The sequence below is a fragment of the Thunnus thynnus genome, chromosome 11 (genome assembly GCF_963924715.1).
Source record: "Thunnus thynnus chromosome 11, fThuThy2.1, whole genome shotgun sequence".
In the NCBI taxonomy this organism is placed as follows: Eukaryota; Metazoa; Chordata; class Actinopteri; order Scombriformes; family Scombridae; genus Thunnus; species Thunnus thynnus.
The window spans coordinates 7,853,913-7,867,124 of NC_089527.1; the positions used below are offsets into that span (position 1 = coordinate 7,853,913).

Consider the following 13,212-nt stretch of genomic DNA (forward strand, 5'->3'; position numbering starts at 1 on the left):
TGGAAGGGAATGAATGACCCTGTGGGACTATGCAAATGGTGCAATTCGGTTGTCCGAGCTCACAGTGCCTGGTGCATCCGAGGGTGAGGGGGTAGGTCAAAAGACAGGTAGATTCGGGAAGAGTTGGATGAGGGTCAGGTGGTCTAGTTCCTGAACCTTAGTTATAATAAGTTCATTTGCAAAAAAGTTAGTTGTCACATTCAGAATCAGCACTAATCCTGGTTTAAATGTGACCTTGCAGATTTGTGTTTAGATCAAAACTTCAGTAGGAGCAGTGATTTATGCTATAGAAATACCACAATGTTCCAAACAGAAATTCATTATAAGGGCTTTTGCACTGTTTTTTAATTTTGAAAGTTTTAAGTGATTTATTTGATTAACTACTTGCAACTGGACCTTCAGTGCACTGCATTGTATGCACTGGCTATTGTAACTGACATACAAAACATTGATAGCCTGGAAAAAACATACCTTTTGACTTGCAAGTCACATCTCAAAGACTTGTGACTTGACTTGACTTTGATTGTTGCTTTAGTCATAATCATTTGATGTTGTAGAGAAGTATAAAGAACCAAGTTTTTAGGGGTTAAACTTCAGGCTATAACATTAGACAGCAGCTTATTGAAATCGCAGGTTGTGCAATTTGAAATTTACAAACTGAATTTTGATTTAAAAAAAATGTCAGACAAAAACCTCAACTCACATTATGACTTATCACCTAATAAACAATACTTAAATATTGCATTAGAAAATTAACTATACCAGAATGGAGCAGAGGGCTATACAGTGGTCATATACATGGCCTGTCAATGTCAAGCATCACTCTCTACAAATCCGATAGCCTGTTTTGAGTGACTCTGGTGGCCCTGTTTTCTGTTTCTAAACAGTCAATGATTACTTTGCTCTGATAAAGCAGGAAAGGCCAGAGGCAGGGTTGCTGTTGAAGGGGAATCGACTGTAGCCTCCGTTAATTAATGCCCCTGGTTGCTGGGAGAGAGAGTTTTTCTCCAGCAACAATAGGTTTTGCATCCCCATCTCTCTCTCTCTCCTTGTCTCTCCTTTTATTAATTATATCTATTGTTTACTCTTTTCTTTCTATTCAGTCAAAACATTTAACTCTACATTTGGTCCCCTGGCAGGTCAACAACTATGGCCTCTCCCCTGTAATAATACTGTATTAAAGTAGCCATTTGGTAAGCTGTTTTGTGAAGAAGATATGAGGAAGTGAGCTCAGTGTGCCTGACATTTACTGCTCTTAATTGTGCTACAGATTTTCTAATTAACATGTTCAACTGCAGTGAGTCTAAAATTAAAATGGGTTGTAATGCACGGTATTGCTATGATGAACAGTGTTGGAACAATATCTGATTAATAAATATATATACATCATGGTAAAATCCAGAAGTATTCTGGTCTTTTCTGCTTTTTATATGAGGCAACCTAAATGTGATTATCATTTAAAGGAATTCCTAGTAGATACTTTTAACCTCTCTGTCCTCCATCCTTTGTGTTATTTTGTTTTGGAAGTATTTTTGGAGCTGTGTGGGAAGGCTTCATGAGACACAAATGTGTGGGACGCCAAGGCACAGGCAACAGTAAGAAAATTTGTCATTGGTCAGCACCAGAGCAACAAGGGAGTAAATAAATGTTGCAACATACTTTTCAAGTATGTCAAAGAGGGAGGAATAATTTGTAACCATGTTTATCAAAAATTACTGTTCAAATCTTGTTGACATGAAATTTACATGAAGATATCTAGCTAATTCAGGTAGCTTGTTTTGATCTAATGAGTAGGTCATGGCATACTTCAGACGAAGGGCTTCTTGTACAGTATTGGTCACTGTTTTTCAGAATTTGACATTTCAAGAAATACAAATTAACATAATATAGTGTAAACCCACAGTTATGTTAGTTTCAGGTCCAGGTCTGTTTCATTAACTTGTGATTTCTGTGGTTAGAAATATTTTTGTACAGGTTCATTGTGTCTTTTTTGTTTGTCTGTTTGTTTGTTTGTTTTCTAGTGACATTACTTACAGTTACAAATATATATATTAAAACTGAAACCACATTTCTCTTGCTCCATTAACATGACAAGATAATGGATTTGTTCTGTAACAGTATACAGTATGCACAAAAAGCATAAGCAAACTTCAAAAGCCAGTATACTTTCTTCTTAATTCATTTAAAGAGCTTTATTTGAGTTATTTTCCTCTTTCTGAGGCTAGCAAAAAGGAGATAATGACCAAAGAGTTGCAGCAGCTGAGTCATAAAAGGAAAAGATAAGTGGTACTTGATTTGAAAAAAATAAAGCTGTCAGAAAAATGCTGACAGAGGCTGAAAAAAGTCATGAAAGCTGACATGTTTAATTTATAACATTCAAGATAGCCAACAGCTGACTGAGCCTACCATGAATGTGCTTTATAGGCAGACTTCACAAGTATGTAGCAGTACTCTGCATTACCAGCAGAGTGTGCTGAACCCTAACTTTCACCAACATTGTAGAAATACATAATCTGTTTAATTCCATAAAAACAAAGTATTCATCCAGCCCTAAATGAATATGCAGATGAAAATACCAAATATCACAATAAATTGGGCCTACTGTATAACTAAACATTTGTATTTAAATCAAATCAGCACAAGTGTTCCTGTCTTCCACAACACCACAGTTAAGATGACATCAAGGGATTACAATCCTGGTCTTTATCAGGTAGACTGGATGCTGACAATGTCTTTCCTTTATTGTCTCTTTAGAAGGGAAATGCACACAGCAAAGAGTCTTTAGTCAAAGCCATGTATATTCACACCAGAGTGCCAAAGTCATTACAAGACTTATGAATTCTGTTTGGTTAGATGAAATGTCTTTAACAACATTTTTGACAAATCCACAGTCTGTCTTCATCTTTCTGTCTCTCAACTACTCATTTACTTAGATGTAATACATATCATCTGGTAAATATCATCTCATATTTCAGTCATTCCCTTAGTGTATAGCATTAAAGCAGAATTAAAATACTGGTGGAAAATCAATCAACAATAAAGTAAATAAACTAAAATTAAAAATTGGATGCAAGCCTTTTAAATCACCAGTATAAATACACAGACTGCACAACCCTTGAACATAAAAACACATTTCATGCATGACTGCATGAACTGTTACATTGACTCGGCAGTTATATCATAAATATCCTAGCAACCACATCAGGTGCAATCATGGAAGTCTGATAGAAAATTGCCATAGTCACTGGCTGAAACAGTATGTAACAACCACGCTCGAAAAAGACACATAACTAAGATCCCCCCACAACGTTGCTGTGGTGTGGGTGAAAAGTAAAACTGAGTCACCTCAGAAGATACAAACTGCCACAGATGAAATCATCTCCCATTCCCCTGCTCCAAAGCCTTATTATCCAGATAGCAATGAAAAAATTTGATGGTAATTCTTCAGGCTACTGATAACCTTAAAATGACTCAGCCATGTCACCACTTTGTTGGACAAAACAAGCTACAAACAAACATTATATGTGCAAACAGAGAAAAAAAAACAACAACCATCATCTCTGCAAATAACTTCTATGTTTCACACAGGATTATGTAACCATTTTACTGTATGATTCAACTGCTGTCTTATGGTGTCTTATGATATATTTTGATACCTGCATTGTATTGAAAGGTGTTAGGTGGGTGCTCAATGTTAAAATGCTCACAATGAAAATACTAATATGCTGATGTTCAGCAGGTATACTGTTTGTTCACCATTTCAGTTTAGCGTGTTAGCAAGCTAACATTTGCTAATTAGCACTAAACACAAAGTGCAGCCGAGAATGGTGGGAATGTCATTAGTTTTGGCCATAAAACAAAGTATTGGACAAATAAAAATGTTCACCAAATGATGATGGTGCTAAATGAAAATTGTTGCAGTTCATCCTGAAGGGGATATCAATGTGTGTATAAAAATTCTTGGCAATCCATCCAATTGTTCCAACATTTCATGCAAAACCACAAATGTCAATCTCATGGTGGCGCTGGAGGAGGAAAGGTCAGGGGATCAACAGGATGCATTGTCTGGGAACCATGAACGTCAACAAAATTTGGTGCCAACCCAGCTAGCAGATGCTGATATATTTTACAAGATAAGTGAAAATTTTGACCTGCTGGTGGCGCTACAGCAAAAGTCTGGGGATCACTGAAGTCGTTAGGATGTATCCTCTTACCACCATGGATATCTGTACCATATTCAAAGGTACTCCATCCACTAGTTGCTATGTTACATTGTAGCTTGTGAAGATTCTGCCAAGGAAAGCTACACAAGTGAATTGTTGCTTTGTCTTGTTAGTTGTTTAAATAAATGACAAATCTGTCAAAGTAACCCCAGCATCTACAATTTTAGCCATATTTTTGATCTCCTATGTTTACAACAAGACAGTGAGTAGTTCACTTACAAGTAATTATTCAAATAAAAACAGTAAGATAAATTATATCTGCAGTAAAATTATGAGCTGTTTGTCAAAAGAAACTGGAATAAACCATGTTCTCTGAATTCTCTTTTGATGACCATGTTGTATTTTGCTTAGAAACACAATCAGCTCTTCTATCCTCCAACACGGCAGAAAGAAAATGTGCTACAGCACCCAAGAGCCCTCAATTATATCTCCCTTACTTTTCATGTCATCCAGGTCGGCACTGGCCAACATCTGGGCCTCAGCCTCATCAGTTGGAACCTGCTGATAGATGGCCGTCTCCAGAGCAGTCATGCTGCCAATGCAGATCCGCTCCCGCAGATCATAGTTGCTCCGCTGGGCGCCTGCCAGACGATGGTGGATGGGCTTCCTGCGGAACCAGCCGCGAGTCGCAGTCACACTTGAGGGATCTGATCCTGGGGAAACACTGACAAAGAAAGAAAATGGTTATTGGTAAGAATAATTTAAAAATGTTGCCATAGTGACCTCTACATTGTATGACATTGGGATATAACTTTGACTGTCACCTCTTTTTAATGTTTTCTTTATGCACATTATTTAGTGATATAAAGTAATGATTAGTGTTTATACTTTGCTTAGGTTTGAACAGTACTGATGTATTCTACAAACCAATCTTACAGTATTTTGTTGTATACTTTATGATGAGTTATTCGTGTATTATAATATCAAAATTTAAATAAATGATAATTCCACCTGTATTTAATATATTCTTCAAACTGAACAAGATTTAAATGTTGTTGCTGACTGGATATACTCTGTGTTGTGCCTTTTGGTTGTATTGCTGTCTTTTCACCACCAGAGGGCTTCATAACACAGCAACTGGCGTGAACCTCCTCACACAGCAACACATGACATCAGCGCGGTGGTGTTTCCCTGTCTTTTCCAAAGCCGGACTCAGCAAAGACAAATACCTGAATCACCATGGAGCCCCTGACCTCCCAGCAGCAAACTTCATAAATTATTCAAAGCATCACCAAATAATTCATATTCTGATGGTTATGCATGTTTGCTGGGCAGATGGGCCCTCTAATATCTGAGGATTCGGATGGAGCCATTAGTAGATCATAATTGCCTTTAGAACTGTACACATGGGTTATCAGTGTTGGTTTGTTTGATGCTGTTGCTATTCGCAATGAAACATTTAAGTAGATATATTTGCAAACTACTGTCGGCTCTTTCCTGTTTTATGCTGTTTGTATGCTTTGTCACTCAGATTGATGCTTTTTTTAAAAAAAAAATATAGATACATTTGACGCAGAGGGTCAGTTCCAAATTTAGAAAGCAAAATATTTAATATCAATTAAATCATTTTTGATCCAGCTTTTTTATCTGTGTATTCCCTCTCTTATGCCATGACCAAAAAAATACTCATTTCTGACTGGCAGGCAGGAGGCTGTTAAATTTGGATAACAGTTCACGGCAGACGATGCTCTTGTGAGTTAAACCAGCCTACAGTGAACCAGTCCACACGGCATATTAAACTGCAGGTGATTGCAGGGGTAACCATAGCAATGTACGTGTTTCATACTGCATTATCAGTTAACTCTTTCTGGAGACATGGAACTACAGTAATAATACAATAAGTACAACCTCTAAAACTGCAAATGAAATTTAATATCTTTTGACTGATGAAGAGGTCCAACAGGGGCTTCTCATCCATGGAGAGAGTGTCTTGTCGCATCTATTCTGTGCTGTCTTTAGTTCTTCCAAGAGCCGTTTTACCTCCGTCTCCAATGTGGTAGTCAAATTTGAGACATTAGTGACCGCTGACTCCAAGTCTGTGATCATCTCGGTGTTTATTTCACGCGTTTTTTTGAGCGATCGCAGGGGGACACTCATCTCTGAGGGAATCTAATTCCATCCGAAACATCTGAGACACAGCTTCAATTTAGGTACCAATTGCAGTGCATGAGTCTGCTTTAATGGGAACTATCTCAGAGCGCAGGCCTCAAATGGCCTCGAGTACAGTCGTGTCCTCTTCCTCGGACATATCGTCTGGTGAGGATGCTACTGACTTCTGACTTCACATAGGAACAACCAAATAAAATTATAACAAATAAAAAGCAGAATTGAGTTAAATTCACATATCTTTTAAAAGTGTTATCAGGAGCAACATGTCAGTCGTACATTGCTTCATCTGAAGTTTGCTGTCTCTGACATGAGAAGCATCTGATTTAGCTGCATATTGCTGGAAGATGCATGGAGTACCCCTTTCTACTGAAATATGCGTATATGTATGGATCACAATGAATTATAAGACTATTGTAACATAAAAAGAAGTCACTCATAGTAAAAAATCAACAGAGAAATATCACCTAACTCAGTAGTTTCCCTTAGCTCTACAGTACAGAGCATTTTGACATCTTCCAGGTCATAGTTTTGGTTTTATGGCCCAAAACTTAACTTCATTTTTACTGCTCTAATCAAACTCATTCCAAGCCACAGTAGGCAGCTGTTTTCAGTGACAAAGCTCTGATAAGTCCAACTGCCCAAAGAACAAGTTAGTGCATTTAAAGCATGAAGTGGTTGAGGATAAAACAATATAGCCATCTATGTCTGCTATAGCAATAGGCCTTTTACATAGAAGACTGAAAAGCACAGGTGTTACTAACAACAATAACGATGGCCCTGCTTTTTCCTGATGTATGTGGCCATGGTATAAGCATGATAATATACTGTGGGGCATTGTGCTTTATTGCTTATCTATAGTGACATTTACTACTATATATTCTCTATATATTCTCCCATTCTGACTTTTTGCAAATTCTACTGCATGGACAGTTTAAGCCCTATAGATCATCAGTACACAAACGCAGCCTGCACAGGTGGCTGTAATGTATTTAGGTCAATCATTCTATGCTCCAAAACATTTTCATGGTAAATTAACTCAGTTATGTAATCCTAAAGTTTGTCCCAAATCCCCTCATTTGAAAGAAAGTGTCACAGTATCTACAAGTACCACTCCTATGATGTACCACAGCAGTCTTCAGTACAAACAGAATAACCTGAGATGCTGTAAGAACGTACCTGTTGCAAGCCGCATCCTCTCCATCCACTTCCTCATGGTGTCTAGGGGCAGCATGATGAACCACCCTCTTTATCAGAGTTGGTGTGGATTTCCCCGACAAGAGATGTTCTTCCTTTTCCATATGGAAGGTAGTGAGTGGAAGGGGTTCCTCCAAGTCCTCTTGGCTCCCCAAACTAAACTAAGAGGAAGAGGAAGATCAGTGAGAGGGGTGGAATATGGTGACATGTAGAGTGAAAAAACAGGGACACACAAAATAAATCGGAAAGAGAAAAGAGCCTGTGTTAGTTTTTTATTACATTGATTGTGCAGAAATCCCATGGCTCTTCAGTCTTATTTTACCTGTGGTTGGATATCAGGTAGCTCTGTGGGTGTGGCAGCCACCTCATATGTGTCTTTCTCAGACTCTGCTTCTTCTTCATCTACCTCGTGGATAGTAGGCGTAACCTCAGAGGGGGGCAGAGAGGTCTTTTTTTTCTTCCGTTTCTTTTTGCGCTTTCTGTCTGTGCTGTGAACCCTCTTGCGTAAACGCTGTGGCAGGGGCAGGTGGGTGGACAGGGGGTGATGTGTGTGGTGAAATGTGTGTCTGTGATCTGTTTTTAAAAAAAAAAAAAAGAAGAAAGAAGAAAGAAAAAACACAGCAGGGTATGCATTGTTGAATCTATGTCTATTGACTACTGTCACACAAAATGTCATGTTTTGTCGCTCTCTACTGCATATGTTGTCTTGCTATGGAAGTAATTGATATTTCTGTGAACAGAAGACACAGTATTGTCCTTGGTGGATAAAGTGCTATTGATATAAACTTGTACTGATGCTGAAAATGGCAAGTCATGAGCTCTCCTCAGGTTGAGCAGCATCATTAGAGGAGGTGATTTTGAGCTACTTCACACAATTCAGCCTGTCTGGAATGCTGCTGGCCTTATTATCGATTTTTCACAAAACACTGTGTGAAGACTGTTTTCAAACTGGAATTTCGTCTATGCAATCTGAGATGTAACACAGAAGCATTTCAATCAAGACTAACTGTAACCCTCTTTAAGAAATTACAACATCTGTATACCTACAGCACATTTATTTAAGTTCATTCTTTGATTTTTCAACACACACTTGGTTAATTTCTCAGAGGAGCTGCTCCCACCTCCTAATACCCTATTAAACACTTGAAAGATACAAGATAAACAAAAGCTTTGCATTTTAATTAACGTGCGATAAAGGAGATATGGACCGTTTAATAAATACCAAAAGGAAGCAGCACTATCTAATCTCTCTAAAACTAATCTACCGATTTATTTTACATACATAGAATCTAATGCCCTGCTCTAAATATGATCTCTCATTATAATACGAGTCAAACTTTGAATTTGAAGCATGTGTATAACCACTTATACAATAGACCTTTCCCTGCAATGTTTTCATGTCTTCTAGTACATCATCAACTGGCGAGAGCTGACTTTTTGCCTGGGACATGTAGTTTTAGCTTCACTGTTTTGGCATTATATAATGTATGTAGCCATCATGCGCACACTTATGACCCTTTTACATGGTTGTAGTTTGGAAGGCATCAGCTTAAGACGCAGTTAGCATAAATTAACAAACTAGCTTCAGCTAGATTTCAGCTGGCAGTCAACGGTTGTTGGCTGTCTGCATAGCAACAGTAATGGGGGCAGGATTTACACAGTGTCAAGTGTCAATTTAAAAAGGAATAAAAGTATTAAACTGCACTATTTCGTACGACAGAGTATTAGGGCCACACTGAAGGAAAACAATTCTGAGATTTTGAGAATAAAGTCATAATACTATAAGAATAAAGTTGTAATTCTATGAGAAAAAGTAGTGATATCATGAGATTAAGTCATAATTCTACCAGAAAACTTTATTAGAAAAAGGCTTATTATGAGAGTTGTCAAGAGTTATTACCTATGACAGCGTATTAGGGCCACACTAACAGAAAAAAAAATCAGAGCATTTCACACTAAACTTCTTATAAGTAGAATAATGAAAACAAATGCATTCTTACTCTGAGTAAAAATGTTAATCAATACTCTGTACTGGGATTACAAAACAGTTTATAAGTGACACTTACATCTTGTTAATTGTATAATATACTGTATAATATGTATCTAGTAGCTTTGCTTACACTCAAAGTCTTTCTCTGTGTAATGTCGGCCCATACGGTCTCCACTGGTGGAAGCAGAGTCACTGAAGATGTCTCCAAAGCGCTCCACAGACAGTGCTTTCTCCCAGTTCTCCTCTTCCTCCTCTTCTTCCCGTTCATCCTCTGATCCTTCCTCATCTTCCACCTCCACCTTAACCCGGAGAAGGGTAAAGATAGAATAAAACACGTCAGCACTTTCCATTTTTCGGAGTAGACAGAGAATCAAAAAAGATTCAACAAAATCAAGAATAAGCTTGAAGAAAATAATGACAAGAAATAAGAAAAATAAGTATAATTTATATTGATATCTTCACTTGTGGCCAGTCCTGTCACAAGCAGTTTCAGTTTAAGAAATCTATAAGGAACTTTGATGAATAACACTCGCTGTTGAATAGGAATACGAATGGGGCAAATGTTCAAGCAGAAAGCAATCACCACTGCCATGAATTTTGGAACTTAATGATTACATGAATTGTGCTACTCTGATTGCTGCATTGTATGTATTAGCCAAGTAGGTAATCCAATCAGACATTCCTTTGGAACAACACAGCTTGGCTCTGATGTCAGAAATGGCAGACACACAAGGAGCGGATTCATGCTTAACGGTACAAAGTAATGCGAATTCAGGATGAACAACAGCAGTTCTAACACCAATTCTATTGTGAAACTGTCTCAACACACTGCATGTACATGAGAATGCATGTGAGGAAGCAACTAGTTGAAATTGTGGATTGGAACGGTCTGCTGCTAACAAAGGTTTTAATTGTTCTCACCCACATTGAAGCCAAAACCCACCACAGTCGGCCCCAAATGGATATACATTACTCACTGTAAGACTTCAAACTGTCTTTGTTTTGTATTTATTTGCAGGAGAAAACAATTCTGTGTCAGTAGAATAAGCATGCAGTCTCTGTATAGCCTCCATGTCATGTAGGGAGGACATCAAATCAATACAACAAAGTGCTAAGCAGCAAATAACTAATGCACTTGGCAGCCCCTGGAGACGATGGAAGGCCGAAGGGAGTGTTCCACCAGAGGCATTTGGTGCCTCTGATAGGTCAAATCACTGGGACAAGCCGCTTACTCCGCACCAGATTGGTGCTGGCATGGTAAGCACTCTGGCTACTGCTCTGAGGTCTCAGATTTCGCTGTTCCAGGGCTCCATTACCTCCTAATTACCAGTGGGATGAAGGGACAGGATACGTTTAATGACCTGAGCTACCTATTTACACGGGGCCAAGGCAGATGAAGCCAGACAGAATATAAAAGGGAGAATTTTCAATTGAGTGTGCAGTAAAAGCCTTGTTTTCACTGGACAGCCGACTCAGTTTTATCCATTACTATTTAAGGTGTTCTCTAATCCTGCAAACCAAACCAATTTTTAGTTTAATTTCAACGTCTCCTCCCTGCCTTGCTCTGGTAAACACTGTTCATCATTGCAAGAATTTAATAGTCCTGATTTAATGCAAGAGGGAAAATACTCTCAGCTGAGGCTTACAGTAAAGGGACTCCTTCTAAACCTGGTTCTGCTATGCTCAAGCTTCACCGGTGCAAAAGACTCAAAACTCTTTCATGTCAGCTTTGAAGTCAGGTAGGGTGGAGCAACACAGGAGGAGGGCAACTCCAACCCTGGTGGTGGAGGCACTGTGTGAATAGGAATAGGGTGAGAGACAATAGAGTACAGTGATTTCAAAGGTTCATATACTGAACCTTTGCATTCACACACACAGAACATCCACCATGTCTGGTGGGAAATTTTAGTTTTAGACAAAAAAAACTGCTTCAGACTCTCTCTGTAATTTTCAGAAACTAGCAATCATGCCCACTTCCACCAACGAGTGGCCAGATGTGATGAGGTGAGAAATTATGCAGGGTTTGAACTTGTTTGTCTTGCTTTCATTTTTTACACAATTATTTATGTCATATTTCATGTGTACAACCAAATTTGACACTCTGAACTCCTTCAAGGACAGATTGTCCAAAAGTGTGTGTCTTTATTTCCATTTGTATGATTCATTGTGTATCTTTCCTCCATGACTGCAAGCTTTTCATTCCTGTCTTTGGGTGCAAAGCACAGTCATGATAAAAACAACACGTAGCAGGAACTACTGACACCTTTAGACCATAAGACTATACAACTGAACTAGTTGTATTGAAAATATAAAAATAATTATAACAGTTCTATAATTAAATGTGGAAATATATACTGGTTATGGTCACTCTGAAAACCTTGTTGGTTATTATTTCAAACCATTGCATTTGGAGCATTTCAAAAAGTCAATGTTATGATTTTTTTTTCTTCCCTAGCTCTTATATTTTTATATTCCATTTTCAGTCCGCTATGTTGCCGACATGGAGATTGAAATCTCCTAAAATGAACATTGTAATAATGAATGTTGGATAAGAGTCCTCATCTCTGAGTGTTAGTACTGTGGGTTACCATCAACATCAAACACAATGATATTTGACGCACGAAAATTTAACCCATCTACTCTGCGACTGGTTCGGCCACTTCTGATCAATTATGAGGAGAGAAGGCTTCAATTAAATCATCCTGACTATATGTGCCAAGCTACACTTCAGTTAAAATCATGCGGTCTAACCTTTCTTCATTAACTCGCCAACTTCCACTGCGACATTAATATTTCATATTTAATGGAACGCTGAGCCAAATGGATGCATTAAAATATTTATCAGCTGCTGACTAATATGGAGAAAGGTGTATGTGTTTGCCTTGTTCTTTAGGATCAAATGACCTCACACTGGCACTCAGGAAAAAAAAGTAAATGTGTGGCTTTATGGGTCAGTTTGGGGCCACGATTGTGCCAGACATTATTATTACGGATAAATTTACAAAGTGGGTTAGGATTAACATTGAATTGAATATTAGAAGGTTAAGGATTTTAATAAGTTAAGGTTTAACCACAATTTAGGCAATTAAAATAATTTTGGTTAATGTACCGAGTAAGATTTTACCAAGAAAAATGTTCCCTGAAACAGAGGAAACCATTTTCCATTCATTGAGTATTGAACCTGGATAGTTGAAAGCTGAACACAAATGTAACTTATACTCCCCTCAACCTGCAGACCAAGTGGCCAGTGCCCGGTAATTAATCTCCCCAAGTATCCACAAAACCTTATTTACTATTCTATATAAAATTATACCAAAAAAATAATGCTGTAAATAGGAAGAGTGTATAAAATCATGTCAATTTCGGACAGAATTTTCCAGCCTGGTCTTAAAAACATTTCTCCATAGCTCTAGTAGTGGTCAAAAACTGCACAAGAAGCACAAGCAAATTGACAAAACACAATCAAATGAAGATCAGCTTCACTCAGAATTCCCATTTAAAATTTTGCTTTCATTGATATCTTAAATATTCCTCTACATAGACACACACAAGTCTTCCTGATAATGTAACAACATATTATGGCCACCGGTTTTAATTATTTCAGCTTTGTCTCTGAAATCATGTGTTGGATGGCTCTAAATACTGCAATACTCATGAGCCTCAGCTGCCGTTCTATAGAGGAGAGGCCATACAGAG

At 38.0% G+C, this 13,212-nt stretch overlaps 1 protein-coding gene across 3 annotated transcripts in view; it reads right to left on the minus strand.

Annotated features, from left to right (window-relative positions):
* The window catches only part of slc4a3 (solute carrier family 4 member 3), a 56,105-nt gene that overhangs the window by 29,222 nt on the left and 13,671 nt on the right, over positions 1–13,212 (minus strand). For 2 of the 3 annotated variants that reach the window (XM_067603022.1, XM_067603021.1), the window contains exons 3-6: positions 9,647–9,815; positions 7,849–8,099; positions 7,509–7,687; positions 4,661–4,887 (exon numbers count right to left, since the gene is read on the minus strand). In XM_067603022.1, coding sequence (XP_067459123.1) covers positions 4,661–4,887; positions 7,509–7,687; positions 7,849–8,099; positions 9,647–9,815 — 826 coding nt within the window. Of the gene's footprint in view, positions 1–4,660; positions 4,888–7,508; positions 7,688–7,848; positions 8,100–9,646; positions 9,816–13,212 lie in introns of those variants that run through there. The other variant, XM_067603023.1, reaches the window with a different exon arrangement.